General features: G+C 43.6%; 1 protein-coding gene across 1 annotated transcript in view; it reads left to right on the forward strand.

Moving 5' to 3' along the window:
* Positions 1-2,462: 2,462 nt before the first annotated feature.
* The window catches only part of UMODL1 (uromodulin like 1), a 110,473-nt gene continuing 96,234 nt past the window's right edge, over positions 2,463-16,701 (forward strand). The window contains exons 1-3 of the mRNA XM_040339026.1: positions 2,463-2,757; positions 11,404-11,646; positions 11,752-11,916. Of these exons, the coding sequence (XP_040194960.1) occupies positions 2,682-2,757; positions 11,404-11,646; positions 11,752-11,916 (484 nt within the window). The 5' untranslated portion in view covers positions 2,463-2,681. The remainder of the gene's footprint in view (positions 2,758-11,403; positions 11,647-11,751; positions 11,917-16,701) is intronic.

Raw genomic sequence — 16,701 nt, forward strand, 5'->3', positions numbered from 1 at the left:
GCCGAGCCTGCCCGACTATACCCGAGTGTACTGCGCTCAGTATATGCTGGCGCAGTGGTTCAAACACAGCGCGGGAAGCGGGTATCGGCGTATATCGCGCACCCACAATTTTGCCCTGATTTTCAGGGCAAAAAAGTGTGCGGTATACGCCGATAAATACGGTACTTATGAAGAGTTTTGAAGAGTTAAAATAAAATTCTGGCTTTTCTACCTCCAGAGCAGTTTATGGTATTGTATAGATGTAATGCCCTGTACACACGATCAGATTTTCCGTTGCGATAAACTCCGACGGATTTTTAAGACGGAATTCCGTTCAAGCTGTCTTGCATACACACTGTCACACCAAACTCCAACCGTCAAGAGCGCGGTGACGTACAACACTAGGACGAGCTGAGAAAAATAAAGTTCAATGCTTCAGAGCATGCGTTCACTTGATTCTGAGCATGCGTGTTTTTTTCTCCGTCGGAGTTCCCTACAGACGAATGGAATTTCCGTCTGAAAAAAAGAGAACATGTTCTCTTTCTAAATTCCGACAGAAAAAAGTCAGATGGGGCACACACGCGGTCGGAATATCCGATAAAAAAAATTCCATCTGACTTTTTTCATCACAAATTCAAATTGTGTGTACAAGGCATTACAGTATCTGCAGCCACGGATAAGGGTTCCTTCAGATGGGGGCAGGTACTCATCCTGCATGCAGGATGCCTTTGTTATTGCTCCTGCATCCACCCTGAATCGCATGCAGGCAGCCAATAGAGGTGGATGCAGATGCAGCAGCTGCACAGACACAGCCAAGAGCCAAAATTGGACAGATGTGCAGTAGTGGCTGAACGGCCTGGAACACACACTGTCTGCATTCAGCGCCATGCAGGAACAGCTGACGGCATTTTTACATGGAGCTAAGTCCATGCAGCCACCGCTATAGGTTGCGTTCGTGCCGCTTTGGGTGGATGCAGACGCTAAAAAAAAAAAGGCTTGCATGCTGGACTGGTGCCAGCGACCGTCTGAATAAACCCTAAGGCTGATCTAAGGCAGACATCCCAACCTGCAAAAACTCAGGAAGGTGGCTCCGCGCCCCTCCCCCACCAATTGAACACAACTAGAGGATGATCAAATGAAATGGAATAAGTATACAGAGGTTTACTTCTTCTGAGAGATATTAAAGGAACACTCTAACCACCATGAGCACTTCAGTGATTTGAAGGGGTTATGGTGGTAGGAGTCAGTATGTGCAGTGTTTCTGCTTGAAACAGGTAGAGGGAGAGGGGGGCTGAGAGGGAGAGGCTGAGAGTGAGGGGGGAGACTGACAGAGAGATGGGGACTGAGAGAGAGGGGGCTGACTGACAGAGAGGGGGGCTGAGAGAGAGAAAGGGCTGAGAGAGAGGGGGGCGACTGACAGAGAGGTGGGGGCTGAGAGAGAGGGGGGCTGAGAGAGAGGGATGGGCTGAGAGAGAGGGGGGCGACTGACAGGAATGTGGGGGCTGAGAGAGCGAGAGGGTGGTTGAGAGAGAGGGTGGCTGAGAGAGGGAGGGGGGCTGAGAGAGCCATTCTCATCCCTCTCCACAATGTAACTTCATCTTCCTCGCTGTTCTCCATAACTATCTTTACCCCCAACTTCACTCTCCATAATCATCATCCTCATTCTTCTCCAGACTGTAACCAAATCATCCCCATCCCTGGATTCTTATTACACGTCTATCTTATTACACAAGTGGTGCCAATCAGTGCTGCCTATCAGTGTCACCTACCATTACCGATCAGTGCCCATTACTGCCACCCATCAGTGCCCATCACTGCCACCTATCAGTGCCAGCTATCAATGCCACCTCTCAGTGTCACCACTCAGTGCCACCTATCAGTGCCAGCTATCAATGCCACCTCTCAGTGCCACCTATCAGTGTCCACCAGTGCTGCCTATCAGTGTCCACCAGTGCTGCCTATCAGTGTCCACCAGTGCCGCCTATCAGTGCTCACCAGTGCCAGCCTATCGGTGCCCATCAGTGCCAGCCTATCAGTGCAGCCTCATCAGCATACATCAATAAATGGAGAAAAATTACCTGTTTGCAAAATTTTGTAACAATATAAAACGGTTTTGTATTTTTTTTTTTTTATTCTGTCTTTTTACAATTTTTTAACAAAAGATAAAAACTGCAGAGGTGATCAAATACCACCAAAAGAAAGCCCTATTTGTGTGAAAAAAATATAAAAATGTAATTTGGGTACAGTGTTATATGACCGCGCAATTGTCATTCAAAGAGTGAGAGCGCTGAGAGCTAAAAATTGGTCTGGGCAGGAGGGGGGTTTAAGTGCCCGGTAAGCAAGTGGTTACAAAAAAATCGGTGGTGAAGTGCGAAGTGCAGAAAAGCTTGCCATACATGTTACAGTCCACATGCAGCTCTCTCTTACGTGAAGATAAAGTCACATTGGCCAGGTGTGACTGCTCTGCTGTAATTACGGCGCTGTGCAGAGGCTCAGATGTGTCACAGGAGGGGTTTGGCTCTACAGAAGAAATTAATGAGGCAGCACGGAATACCCAACGGATCTCCTCCGCTTTATCCAGTCTTCTCATATCACAAGACGAGGAAAACAAAGCTGCCATTCCAGGGACAGTTTACGATTCTTTCCAAAAAATATTTTTTTTAGGTTTACTGATTATTGTTTTGGATCTGTCGGTCGGGATCATGAACAGAAAGGATTTTTTATACCTGGTGGTCATCCTTGGCCTGACTGCGGCTCTGGGAAGTGGACAGATGCTCGGTAAGTGCCACATCACTTGTTACTTTGTATCTATAGAGAAATGAAGGGACCTCAGGTCATTGGGGACATACAGGTTTATTCAATAAGACGGTACACCGGGCATTGATGCCATGCAGAATACATAACCCATAACAACCAGAATTTACTTTATTGGGGTCCAATTGGAGGAAATATTATCAACCGGGCATTGATGCCATGCAGAATACATAACCCATAACAACCAGAATTTACTTTATTGGGGTCCAATTGGAGGAAAATATTATCAACTTGTTGGGTTATTGTACTTTGCAACATTTTCTCCTTATATATTATTTTTTTTTTATAAGGGTCGGTCCACCCAAAACTGATATTGTTTTTTTTTGGTATAGAAGCCTTTCTCAACAATTATGTCACAGAGGAACCCCTGTAAAAATGTTCAGGTTCAGTGGGAATCAATGGAGAAAATGCCCCCTAGAATGCTCCCCCTTTTCACTGGTGGTCAGAATGCCACCTTTACAGGCAGCTAAAAAGATCATTGGTGTGATGAAGCTGGCCCTGCCAAGTGAAGTTAGCCACGGAGCAAGCACCATTAGGTGGGAGGTCAACCAGCCACAGCTCAAGGAACCCCTAGCACCATCTGGAGGTACCTTGGTTGAGGATGGCTGTTCTGAAGAGTTAAACCACCTGACTGTCTCTAATATCTCTCTGAGCCCTTCTTCGAGATCTCTGCTCAGCACACCTTCTCTACCCATTATTGGTCCTATTTATGGGGAACAATGAACCTGGATAAGGATAAGGATCTCCAAATACGGAAAGGTTTCTTCACAGTGAGGCCGCGTACACACGGTCGTTCCAAACCGATGAGAATGGTCCGACGGGCCATTTCCATCGGTTGACCGCTGAAGTGGCCTGATGGTCTGATGTGCGTACCCACCATCGTTCCAAAAACCGATCGGGTCAGAACGCGGTGACGTCAAACACACGACGTGCTGAATAAAACGAAGTTCAATGCTCCCAAGCATGCGTCAACTTGATTCTGAGCATGCGCGGGTTTTGAACCGGTGCTTTCTGTACTAACCATCGGTTTAAACCGATCGGGCAGTGGTCCATCGGTTCGATTTTGAAGCATGTTTTAAAATTTTGGACCGAAGGAAAACAGACCGATGGGCTATACACACGGTCGGTTTGGACCGATGAAACTGAACCTCGGTCCATTCTCATCGGTTTTGTCCGGCCGTGTGTACGCGGCCTAAGAGCTGTGAAAATGTGTAATAGACTCCCTCCAGAGGTGGTTCTGGCCAGCTCAGTAGATTGCTTCAAGAAAGGCCTGGATACTTTCCTAAATGTACATAATATATCTGGGTACTAACATTTTATAGGTAAAGCTGATCTAGGGAAAATCCGATTGCCTCTCGGGGGATAAGGAAGGAATTTTTTCCCCTGCTGTAGCAAATTGGATCATGCTCTGCTGGGGTTTTTTGCCTTCCTCTGGATCAACTGTGGGTATAGAATTGGATATATGGGATTGTACGATATTTTTTATTTTATTTATTTATTTTTTATGGTTGAACTAGATGGACTTTTTTCAAACTGACTAACTATGGAGCATGGGATACCCAAAAAAACTGTAGAACTGAGCAATTTGAGGACTCTTTGCGTTTAGCTGCACTACACAAAACAAGGAATGTCCCACAGGATCGCTATGCTGATGGTTATCCTTTACTCCTTCCAGAGTTAAAAGCTACACACAGTCACTATTTTTCAGCTCTGGGGTCATTTGCTTACACAGCCACAAGGTCATCAGTTGCCTCCTGTCAATATCTACCAGGCTCTTCCTCACGAGGGAGATGTACACTCACACCACCATAGGACAGCTGGACTCTTTCTCACCAACTTCCTCCTGGCTCTCTCCAGTGAACTTCTTCAGACCCAGCTTGATCCCCAGACTTGAAGTTGTGAATAGGCCCCCTAGCTAAGCCTAGTTGCAACCTCTGTGTCTTCCTTAAAGCTTCATATTAGGTCCTGCACCAGGGGCAGAGCTCCTGCATAGGGGTCTCCTCCTGCAGGAATGGACCCAGAAACACTGCTCGGGGGCTCAGGTCATTTTTAGGCTCTCTCACCACCTGCTTGGCACACCTCCCCAGAGATTGGCTGGAGTTCATAAATATTCAAGCTGCATGCCCTGTTCTTTCTCCCACTTAAAGGGGTTGTAAAGGAAAACATTTTTTTCCATAATAAGCATCCTTTACCTGCAGACATTCCTCTTTTCACTTCCTCATTGTTCATTTTTGCTCAGAAGTTGCTCTATTTCTTCTCTGTTCTGTTCACTTCCTGCTTGTCTGATTTTACTGACCACCGTGATGGGAGGCTTTACTGCGGTGGTCAGTAACATGCTCACCCCCTCCTGGGAACTACATCTGTGCGGCAGGACGCTCTCTACGTGTTAGGCCTGGTACACACGATAGGATTGATCCGCGGATACGGCCCGCCGGACCGTATCCGCGCATAAATCCTCTGCGGATTTTAATCCGATGGAGTGTACACACCATCGGATCGAAATCCGCGCCGAATTCCCATCGCGGTGACGTGTCGCGCCGTCGCCGCGATGATGACGCGGCGACGTGCGCGACGCTGTCATATAAGGATATCCACGCATGCGTCGAATCATTACGACGCATGCGAGGGATGGGTTCGGACGGATCGATCCGGTGAGTCTGTACAGACCACCGGATCGATCCGCTGGTGCCGATTCCAGCAGATAGATTTGTAAGCATGTCTACAAATTTTTATCTGCTGGAATTCGGAAATATCCGTGGATAAATATCCGCTGGAACGTACACACCAGGGGATCTATCCGCTGAAACCGATCCGCTGAGATTTTTCAGCGGATGGATCCTCTCGTGTGTATGGGGCCTTAGAGACTTCAAGGAGGTGTGAATTACTGGGCGTGCCGCAATTCATACTGGGAAATGTAGTTCTTACATGAACGAGCGATGCAAACCAGGAAGTGAATGAGAGAACAGAAACTAGAATGCCGGAGGTGATATAGATGAAGGAATTTATTCGATATTTACTCGTTTTTTAACAGAATCATTACACTATTCTGTCTGTCTACCTTGTAGACATTAATTTTAGGCAAAAATTGTTTTCCTTTACAATTCCTTAATAGTTCTAGAATCCTCTAGAAGACAGGGGAAAGCAACAGAGCAGCAGCCTGTGAGACACTGGAAGCCCTAATCAATCAACCAACCCTTTACTTCTCTGATTACAGTGGAGCTAACTAAATTTACCTAGCAGCTGAGCCTAAACTACACTAGAAGAGTGCTATATAATATTATAATATTATATTATGATATATGGAGTGTAACATGAGGAACCCAGAAAGGTGAACAGGAACACCCAAAACTCCTATGTGGACAGGTACAGAGTTGGTAATTATAGCAAAGAGCTCTTGCTCTTAGATTGATAAACGAAACCGCAGTGCAACTGTGAGCCAAGGGTTTGTCTTGCAGTTGTGGTGCCATCCCATGAGGTAAAATTGCCGTTTGCCAAGTAAAAAGAAGGAAGAAAACAGGAGGCAGCAGCTGTCTGTGCAGTGTTGCAAGCAGGGCTAGGACAAAGGGTGGGCAGAAGGGACAGCTGCACTGGGCACAGACGACCAAAGGGGGCCAAGAATAGACGTAGGGCTGTACTCCCATTATATAGTTAGGGACACCGATGTGTTTAGTAAGCGGTCAAGTGACCAGGATTTATTTTATTTTTTTTATTTTGTTTCTGTCACATTTGTTTTGTATATAGTTCAAATAAAATCTGCACCTTTTTGTTTTCCTCCAACCATCGTCTGCTGTGCCTAATTGTTTTTGTGTGCTGAACCCGTCCAGGGGTCACACACACCCGCTGACGCGCTAACCCCCTCACATATTGTATATGAATATATTGTTTCCCATATTCAGTCAGCAGGTGGGGCTTTTGTTTTCTTTTCCTTTTTTGAAGACTCCTCCCCTTTACTTCTACTTCCTTCCTGTTAAGGCGGCATCAATGAGAGAGAGCCTGAAGGCAAACAGCTGCTGATGTGCTCTCTCTTTTGAGGCCTGAATCACACTAGTGCGGTGCGAATTTCAGCTCTCTTACCTCTGCAGAGAGATAAGAGAAGTGTTCAGCAGATTAGCAATGTTTTAGATGCGAATTTGGAGACCTGGGAGAAGTTCCGGGTGAGAGGAGAGTGGGGGAGAAGTGTATTGAGCTGAATGAGAGAAATTCCTGAAGAGAACTGAACACATCTGCGAATTAGATGCGTCCCCATAGAAGATAATGGGACTGAATTCGCACCTGAGCCGCACCGCAAGACCTAAAAACCGCACACGGTTTGGAGGCAATGCGCAGTGCAAATGCATCGCACATATGTGAACCAGCCTCATTGAAAACAGTGGCCCAGATTCAAGTAGAATTGCGCGATATTTGCGGGGGAGCAGGGCAACGATTTTGCCCTGCGCCCCCGCAAATATTTTGCGCTGCCCTCGATTCACGGAGCAGTAGCTCCGTGAATTGCGAGGGCGCGCCGGCAAATTTGCCCGGCGTAAGCGCGCGCAAGTTAAATGATCCCGCCGGGGGCGGGAATCATTTAAATTAGGCGCGCTCCCGCGCCGAGCGTACAGCGCATGCTCCGTCGGGAAACTTTCCCGACGTGCATTGCGGCAAATGACGTCGCAAGGACGTAATTTGCTTCTAAGTGAACGCGAATGGCGTCCAGCGCCTTTCACGTTTCACTTACGCAAACGCCGTGAAATTCAAATTTGACGGCGCGGGAAGGCCGGCTATACTTTAGCATTGGCTGCCCCTACTATTAGAAGGGGCAGCCTTGCGCTAAAAGTAGCCGTACGGAAACTCCGTACCTGGCTTGCGCGGGGCCCGCGCAAGCTTGTGAATCAGTGGTAGTATGCAATTTGCATACTACACGCTAATACACAATGGGAGCGCCCCCTAGCGGCCCCCGCAAGAATGCAGCCTAAAATCTGCGAGGCATAAGAGCCTTATGCCGCGCAGATTTTAGGCTGCAGCCGGAGTAACGAGGTTCCTGAATCAGGAGCACTCGTTACACCGGAGCAAGTAAGCACTTGCGCTGCGTAACCTATGGTTGCGCGGGCGCAAGTGCTTCTTGAATCTGGGCCAATGTATTTTGAAATGTCCTGCGAATTGGATGCGGTTTAAGCCGCGCTTTATTTTAAATATACATTTTTAAAACAAGGATTTTCTAGTAAAAAATACAGCTTCCAAGACGTATACACTTTTCTGGTACAATAGTTTTTATTGCAATTAACATGACAACCATTCACGCACGCATGGGTATAGCATTTCAAACAAAATGAAAAGGCATGGGCTGAGAGAACATGAACAATTACGGTAACTTTTATAGGTAATAAATTGTCCTCTGAGCGACCAAGGGAAACAAACCGAAGGTCCACATATGACTCCCCGGCCCAAGGGCCTACAAGGAGAGTCCGTGTTGCAGGTGCACTAGTTTGCATCAAGGGAAGAAATGCATTCAGTTCCACAAAATTCCCCCAGTCAGGGTTGGTAGTCAGCAGTGGCGGTGCGTCCATAGGTGGTGCCGGAGCGCCGCCCCCTCTCGCTCCCGCACCGCCACTGAATAAAATACATAGATTCATGCATTGCAGGTTCACCGGTTCTGGTTACCGGTAACCTGATTGGCTGAAGCGTCATCGAGGGCGGGAGAAGACACCGAGGGACCGTGGAAGGAGGACGGCCGACCCCAGAAAGGTAAGTGCCGGGCGTGCGCAGAATTTTACAGGGCACAGTGGCGACAATTACAGGGCACAGTGGTGACAATTGGCACAATGGCGACAATTAACTGGCACAGTGGTGACAATTGGCACAGTGGCGACAATTACAGGGCACAGTGGCAACAATTAAAGGGCACAGTGGCGACAATTAAAGGGCACAGTGCCGACAATTAAAGGGTACAGTGGCGACAATTGGCACAGTGGCGACAATTGGCACAGTGGCGACAATTACAGGGCACAGTTGTGACAATTAAAGGGCACAGTGGCGACAATTAAAGGGCACAGTGGCGACAATTAGGTTTTGAAAATTGTTGTGAAAAATACTGCGCTAACATAAATTAATCAGCAAAAACATTTTAGTTTATGGACAAATTTAACAGCTTGTCTCCGCCTTCCATCATATGGCGGCTGGACGAAGACTCTCTCGTTCTGGGCGGACGTCATATGATGTTGCGCCTTCTGAGCCAGGGCACCCGCGATTTCCCAGTAACTGAGCAGGACCGTGGATCTGTGTGTGTAAACACACAGATCCACATCCTGTGTGGGAGCGGAGACCGATGGTGTGTCCCTTGTACCTAGGGATACCGAGCGGTCACCCCTCCCTTCCCCCCACAGTAAGAAGCACTCCCTAGGGAACACATTAACCCCTTGATCGCCCCCTAGTGTTAACCCCTTCCCTGCCAGCAATCAGTGCATTTTTATAGCACGGATCACTGTATGAATGTGAATGGTCCCAAAAATGTGTCAAAAGTGTCTGATGTGTCCGCCGCAATATCGCAGTCACGATAAAAATCGCAGATCGCCTCCATTACTAGTAAAAAATAAATAAATAATAAAAATGCTATAAATCTATCCCCTATTTTGTAGCCGCTATAACTTTTGCGCAAACCAATCAATATACGCTTATTGCGATTGTTTTTTTTTTACCAAAAATATGTAGAAGAATACGTATCGGCCTAAACTAAGGAAAAAAAATTGTTTAACCTCTTGCCGAACAGCCGCCGCAGTTTTACGGCGGCAGGTCGGCTCCCCTGCGCGAGAGCACGTAATATAACATCGGCTCTCGCGCAGGCCACTGATCGCTATAAAAATGCCAATGGTCCCAAAAATTTGTCAAAAGTGCCCGAAGTGTCCGCCATAATGTCGCAGTACCAAAAAAAAAATCGCTGATCGCCACCATTACTAGTAAAAAAAAATATTAATAAAAATGCCATAAAAATACCCCCTATTTTGTAAACGCTATAACTTTTGCGCAAACAATCAATAAACACTTATTGCGATTTTTTTTTTTACAAAAAATATGTAGAAGAATACGTATCGGCCTAAACTGAGGAAAAAAAATGTTTTATATATTTTTGGGGGATATTTATTACAGCAAAAAGTAAAAAATATTCATTTTTTTCAAAATTGTCGCTTTAATTTTGTTTATAGCGCAAAAACTAAAAACCGCAGAGGTGATCAAATACCACCAAAAGAAAGCTCTATTTGTGGGGAAAAAAGGATGCCAATTGTGTTTTGGAGCCACGTCGCACGACCGCGCAATTGTCAGTTAAAGCGATGCAGTCCCGAATCGCAAAAAGTGCTCTGGTCTTTGACCAGCAATATGGTCCGGGGGTTAAGTGGTTAAAAAATAAAAATAAAAGGATATTTATTATAGCAAAAAGTACAAAATATTGTGTTTTTTTCAAACTTGTCCCTCTTCTTTTGTTTATAGCGCAATAAATAAATACTGCAGAGATGATCAAATACCACCAAAAGAAATCTATATTTATGGGGGAAAATGATAAACATTTCATATGGGTACAGCATAATTGTCATTCAAAGTGTGACAGCGCTAAAAGCTGAAAAATGGCTTGGGCAGGAAGGGGGTGAAAGTGCCCTGTAGGCAAGTGGTTAAGATACATGTAGGTAGATTCACAAAGAGTTAGGCCGGCTTATCAGTAGATAAGCTGACCTAACTCTGAATCTACGCCGGCGTTTGTTTAAGAGTATGCTCAAACAGAGATACGCTTAAACAAAGCTAAGATAGGCTGGCTTGCGCCGTTCTATCTTAGCTTGCAATTTTTCGGATGGCCGCTAGGTGGCGCTTCCATTGCGGCCGGCGTAGATTATGTAAATGAGGGGATACGCCGATTCACGAACGTACGCCAGGCCTACGCCGTCGAATTACGTCGTTTCCGTAAGGGATAGGCCGCCTAAAGTTAGAGCTATGCTCTAGTGGACTAGTAATGTTAAAGTATGGCCACCGTTCCCGCCGCGAGGTTCGAATTTTTTACGTCGTTTGCGCAAGTCGTCCGCGAATCGGGAGTTACGTCGTTTACGTCCACGTCGAAATCATTAGGCCCGTACGGCGTACTTAGCCGCAATGCGCACTGGGAAATGTAGTCGCCCGGCGCATGCGCAGTGTCAAAAAACGTCAAAAAACGTGAGGTCAAGCCTCATTTCCATACAACACGCCCCCTCCAAGTCATTTGAATTAGGCACCCTTACGCCCGCTCGTTTGAGGCTACGCCGCCGTAGATTAGCAGGTAAGTAGATTGAAAATCACTACTAGCCTAACTAATTTACGGCGGTGTAGCCTAAACAGGCTGGGCTAGGCCGTCCTAAACATAAGCCTTTCTACGTGAATCTACCTAACGACGGTGCTTCATATACTCCTACCCTTTGCTTATGGACTTATTTTTTATTTTTTCATATATTCGCTTTTATAGCACAGCTTTATTACTTTTCACTGAGGTTTTGACCTTTTGGCTACTCCATCCAACTAAAGAGAAAAGTTTAGTGAGAGTTCCATTTTATTGGTGTTCTTTTTTATCCTTATAGAAAGCAAATTTAGTAATTTCCATTCAATTCTTCTCTTCTAAAGGCGTCATGATCTCCCCTGCAAGTTATCATGTCTGTGAACGGACAGTGACTCTAAACATCTCCAAGATGGTCCCTTTCCAGAAGCCACATGTTGAGAAATCTATGTGTATGGGATGGATTCCGTGGAAGTTGTGTTCCAAGACTTATTACGTGACGGAGTACAGGACAATATGGGTGGCTGACACTATGACCATTAATGAGTGCTGCGAAGGGTACGAGCTTGTGGGTCATTACTGCGCCATATGTAAGCTATATCAGGTTCTTTCATTAATATTTGTATTTTTTATAAATCTATATATATATATATATTTTTTTTTTACATTTTAACATCACAACTTCTATGTTACAGCTGCAAAAAGTCAGAATTTATCCACCTCCAGGCCTGGCACATGCCCTGCGAAAAGAGATGAGGGGGTCCCGTGTCCGGAGTGCGCAGCGGATCATGACTGTCCCGGATTCCAGAAATGTTGTGAGACTTCCGCTGGATCTTTTTGTGCGTCTCCTGAACCTCCAGGTCAGCTCTTAATAGTGAACGCGGATCAAAGTTTATATAACCCTTTCATGACTAAGCCTATTTCTGACATTTGGTGTTTACAAGTTAAAATCCGTATATTTTTTTGCTAGAAAATTACTTAGAACCCTCAAACATTATTAGCATAGGTGTGCGCAGCCTTTTGCATTAGGGTGTGCACCCCAAATCTCAATCACATATGCCTGTGCATGTGTATATAGTATATACTGCCGGTGTCAGTAGAGCAGTGGATGATGTCATTAGGGCAGAGTTTTGTGTCAGTGGAGCAGTGGACAGTGTCAGTATTTTTTTTTTTACCATTTTATTATTTATTATTTTTTACAATTACATTTTTTTTTACTATTTTCTTTAATTATTATTATTTATACATTTTATATATATATATATATATATATATATATATATATATATATATATATATATATATAAATAAATATATATATATATATATATAAATATATATATATATATATATATATATATATATATATATATATATATATATATATATATATATATATATATATATATATATGTATATATATATATATATTTCATTTTTTTTAGGACCCCCATTATGTCAGTATGGCAGAGTTTGGTATCCATGGGGCAGTGGACGGTGTCAGTAGTTTTTATTTTTACAATTTTTTTTGTATTTTTTTTTTTACAATTACATTTTTTTATTACTATTTAAAAAAATATATATATTATTATTTATAATTTTTATTTTCATTTTCATATTTTTTGGGTGAAATATCATCGGTCTAAACAGTGGGCATCTGCAGCATACAAGGTGATTAGGGTGTGCCCAGGCACACCTGGCACACCCTGTGCGCACGCCTATGATTTTTAGCCAGATTCAGGTAGAGTTACGACCAGTGGCGGCCCGTCCATAGGGGGCGCATGGGCGCCGCCCCCCCTCTCCCCAAAGCCAGTATAAAAAAAAAAAAAAAAATTTTTTTTTTGGGCCCTTTAAGAAAAAAAAAAGGTCCTTTAAGACGGTGCATGTTCAGGGTGAGCGCCGGTCAAAGACTCAGAGCACTGCTATAGCATCATTGAAGCGTCATGCCAATGCAGCAGGCAAGACGCTTCATTTGCATTTTTTTTTTAAGCTCTGTGGCTATGTGCTGTGCGCCATGAGCCAATCACTCTCCAGTGTCTCCACTCTCCTCTCTAATTGGGTCCTGCTGCTTCCTCACTGCAGAAGGAAATGGGCGGTGCTTTCCCCAGGGCACTGGGCAGTGTTACTTTCGCTTTTGACTCCAGGAGGACTAAGGTAAGTAACTTTATTAAAAACACTTTATTTGTCTCATTGTCTGTCCTGTCCAGTGTCCCTGTCCACCCCATCATGTCCAGCACCTTGTGCTGTATGCTCAGCCTGTACTGTGATCGGACTGAGAGAGGACAGGAGGGAGGGGGAGGGTGCCGTGCTTCACATCTCCTGTCTGTGTGTGAGGGCTTAGAGTGCCTGCGTCCTGCAGCTGTGCTTTACAAATCTCTTATCTCTGTCTGTCTATCTAATCTATCTGACTGCCCCCCGCTCGCTCTCTCTCTCTCTCTCTCTCTCTGTCTATCTGTTTAATTATCTATCTATCTATCTATCTATCTATCTATCTATCTATCTATCTATCTATCTCTCTATCTATAGCTCTATCGATCTATCTATCTCTCTATCTATAGATCTATATATCTCTCTATCTATAGCTCTATCTATCTATCTATCTATCTATCTATCTATCTATCTATCTATCTATCTATAGCTCTATCTATAGCTCTATCTATCTATCTCTCGACCTATAGATCTATCTATCTCTCTCTATCTATCTATCTCTCTATCTATAGCTCTATGTCTCTATCTATCTATGTCTCTATCTATCTATCTATAGCTCTATCTATCTCTCTCTCTCTATAGATCTATCTCTCTCTCTCTCTCTCTCTCTCTCTCTCTCTATCTATCTATGTCTCTATCTATCTATGTCTCTATCTATCTATCTATCTATCTATCTATCTATCTATCTATCTATCTATCTATCTATCTATCTATCTATCTATCTATCTATTAGCTACCTCTGTCTAATTATCTATCTATCTATCTATCTATCTAATTATCTGTCTGTCTATCTATATCTATCTGTCTGTTTAATTATCTATCTATCTATCTATCTATCTATCTATCTATCTATCTATCTATCTATCTATCTATCTATAGCTATCTGCCTAATTATCTATTTATCTATCTAATTATCTATCTATATCTATCTGTCTGTCTGTTTAATTATCTATCTATCTATCTATCTATCTATCTATCTATCTATCTATCTATAGCTCTATGTCTCTATCTATCTATCTATCTATCTATCTATCTATCTATCTATCTATCTATCTATCTATCTATCTATCTATCTATAGCTCTATATCTCTATGTCTCTATCTATCTATCTATCTATCTATCTATCTATCTATCTATCTATCTATCTATTTGTCTGTCTATCTAATTATCTATAGCTAGCTGTCTGTCTGATTATCTATCTATCTATCTATCTATCTATCTATCTATCTATCTATCTATCTATCTATCTATATCCATCTAATTATCTATCTATATCTATATATCTGTCTGTTTAATTATCTATCTACAGCTCTATCTCTTTATCTATCTACAGCTCTATCTATCTATCTATCTATCTATCTATCTATCTATCTATCTATCTATCTATCTATCTATCTATCTATCTATCTATCTATCGCTCTCTATCTAATTATCTATCTATATCTGTCTGTCTGATTATCTATCTATCTATCGATCTATCTATCGATCTATCTATCGATCTATCTATCGATCTATCTAATTATCTATATCTATATGTCTGTCTAATTATCTATCTATCTATCTATCTATCTATCTATCTAATTATCTATCTGTATGTCTAATTATCTATCTATCTAATTATCTATAGCTCTATCTCTCTCCCCCTCCCTCCATCTATCTATCTGTTTAATTATCTATTTATCTATAGCTCTATCTAGCTATGTCTCTCTATCTATCTGTCTGTCTGTCTATCTAATTATCTATCTAATTATATATAGCTCTATCTCTCGCTCCCTCCCCCTCCCTCTATCTATCTATCTATAGCTATCTGCCTAATTATCTATTTATCTATCTATATCTATCTATCTATCTATCTATCTATCTATCTATTTGTTTTATTATCTGTCTGTCTATCTATCTATCTGTCTCTCTGTCTGTCTGCAGGTCCCATTGTCTGCGAGTGGCGGGGGGGGGGGGGGGGGTTGACTGGGGTTTTGTTTGCGCCCCCCCAAAAAAATAGAGCACCAGCCGCCACTGGTTACGACGGCGTATCAGTAGATACGCCGTCGTAACTCTGAATCTGCGCCGTCGTAAATTTAAGTGTATTCTCAAATTGAGATACACTTAAATCTAGCTAAGATACGTCCGCCTGCGCCGTCGTATCTTAGCTGTCTATTTAGGCCGGCCGCTAGGGGCGTGTACGCTGATTTACGCCTAGAATGCGTACATCAGCGAGATACACCTATTCACGAACGTACGCTTGCCCGTCGCAGTAAAGATACTCCGTTTATGTAAGGCGTTTTCAGGCCTAAAGATATTCCACCAAAAAGATGGCGCAGCCAATGTTAGGTATGGACGTGGGAACCGCGTTGAATTCCACATTTTTTACGTCGTTTGAGTAAGTCGTCTGTGAATAGGGCTGGGCGTAATTTACGTTCACGTCGAAACTAATAAGTCTTTGCGGCCTAATTTGGAGCATGCGCACTGGGATATGTCCACGGACGGCGCATGCGTCAATCACGTCGGGTCACGATTCATTAGCATAAAACACGCCCACCTCTTCACAATTTGAATTAGGCGCGCTTAGGCCGGCACATTTACGCTACGCCACCGGAACTTAGGACGCAAGTGCTTTGTGAATACAGCACTTGCCTCTATAACTTACGGCGGCGTAGCGTATATGAGATTCGCTACGCCTGCCTAATGTTAGGCAGGTCTACCTGAATCCAGCTATATATATATATATATATATATATATATATATATATTTTAGCAGAGAATATAGAGAATAAAATGGCGATTGTTGCAATATTTTATGTCACACGGTATTTGTGCAGTGGTCTTTTAAACGCAACTTGTTGGGCTAAAAGACACTTTCATGAATTAAAAAAAAAACGAAACATATCACGCTTTGAAATTGCGCAAACTACGGTACCTAAAAATCTCCATAGGTCACGTTTAAAAACAAAATAACAGTTACCAGGTTAGCGTTACAGAGGAGGTCTAGTGCTAGAATTATTGCTCTCGCTCTGACGATCTTGGTGATACCTCACATGTGTGATTTGCAGGGCTGATCCACCCTATAGGCTCACTATGCAAGCCGCTTAGGGCCCCCGCAAAGCTGCGGAGGGCCCCCCAAATTACTAAAGGCCCCGCCTGGTGAGAAGTAAATTTCGGCCCCTCACTTTAATGTAAGATGTCATTTCCGACAGCAGAACACCCCCGCATCTCAACTAATGTGACATGTCATTTTCGGCAGCCACCCGCTTCTCAAATTAATGTGACATGCGACATGCTTAGGGCCCCAGGGAGGTCAGGATCGACACTGGTGATTTGAACACCGTTTACATATGCGGGCGCGACTTCCGTATGCGTTTTCATTGCTGCATGAGCTCACGGGGGCAGGGGCGCTTTAAAAAAAAAAAATGTTCTTATTAATTTTTTTTTACATTGTGTTT

The sequence above is a fragment of the Rana temporaria genome, chromosome 2, assembly GCF_905171775.1.
Source record: "Rana temporaria chromosome 2, aRanTem1.1, whole genome shotgun sequence".
Classification (NCBI taxonomy): domain Eukaryota; kingdom Metazoa; phylum Chordata; class Amphibia; order Anura; family Ranidae; genus Rana; species Rana temporaria.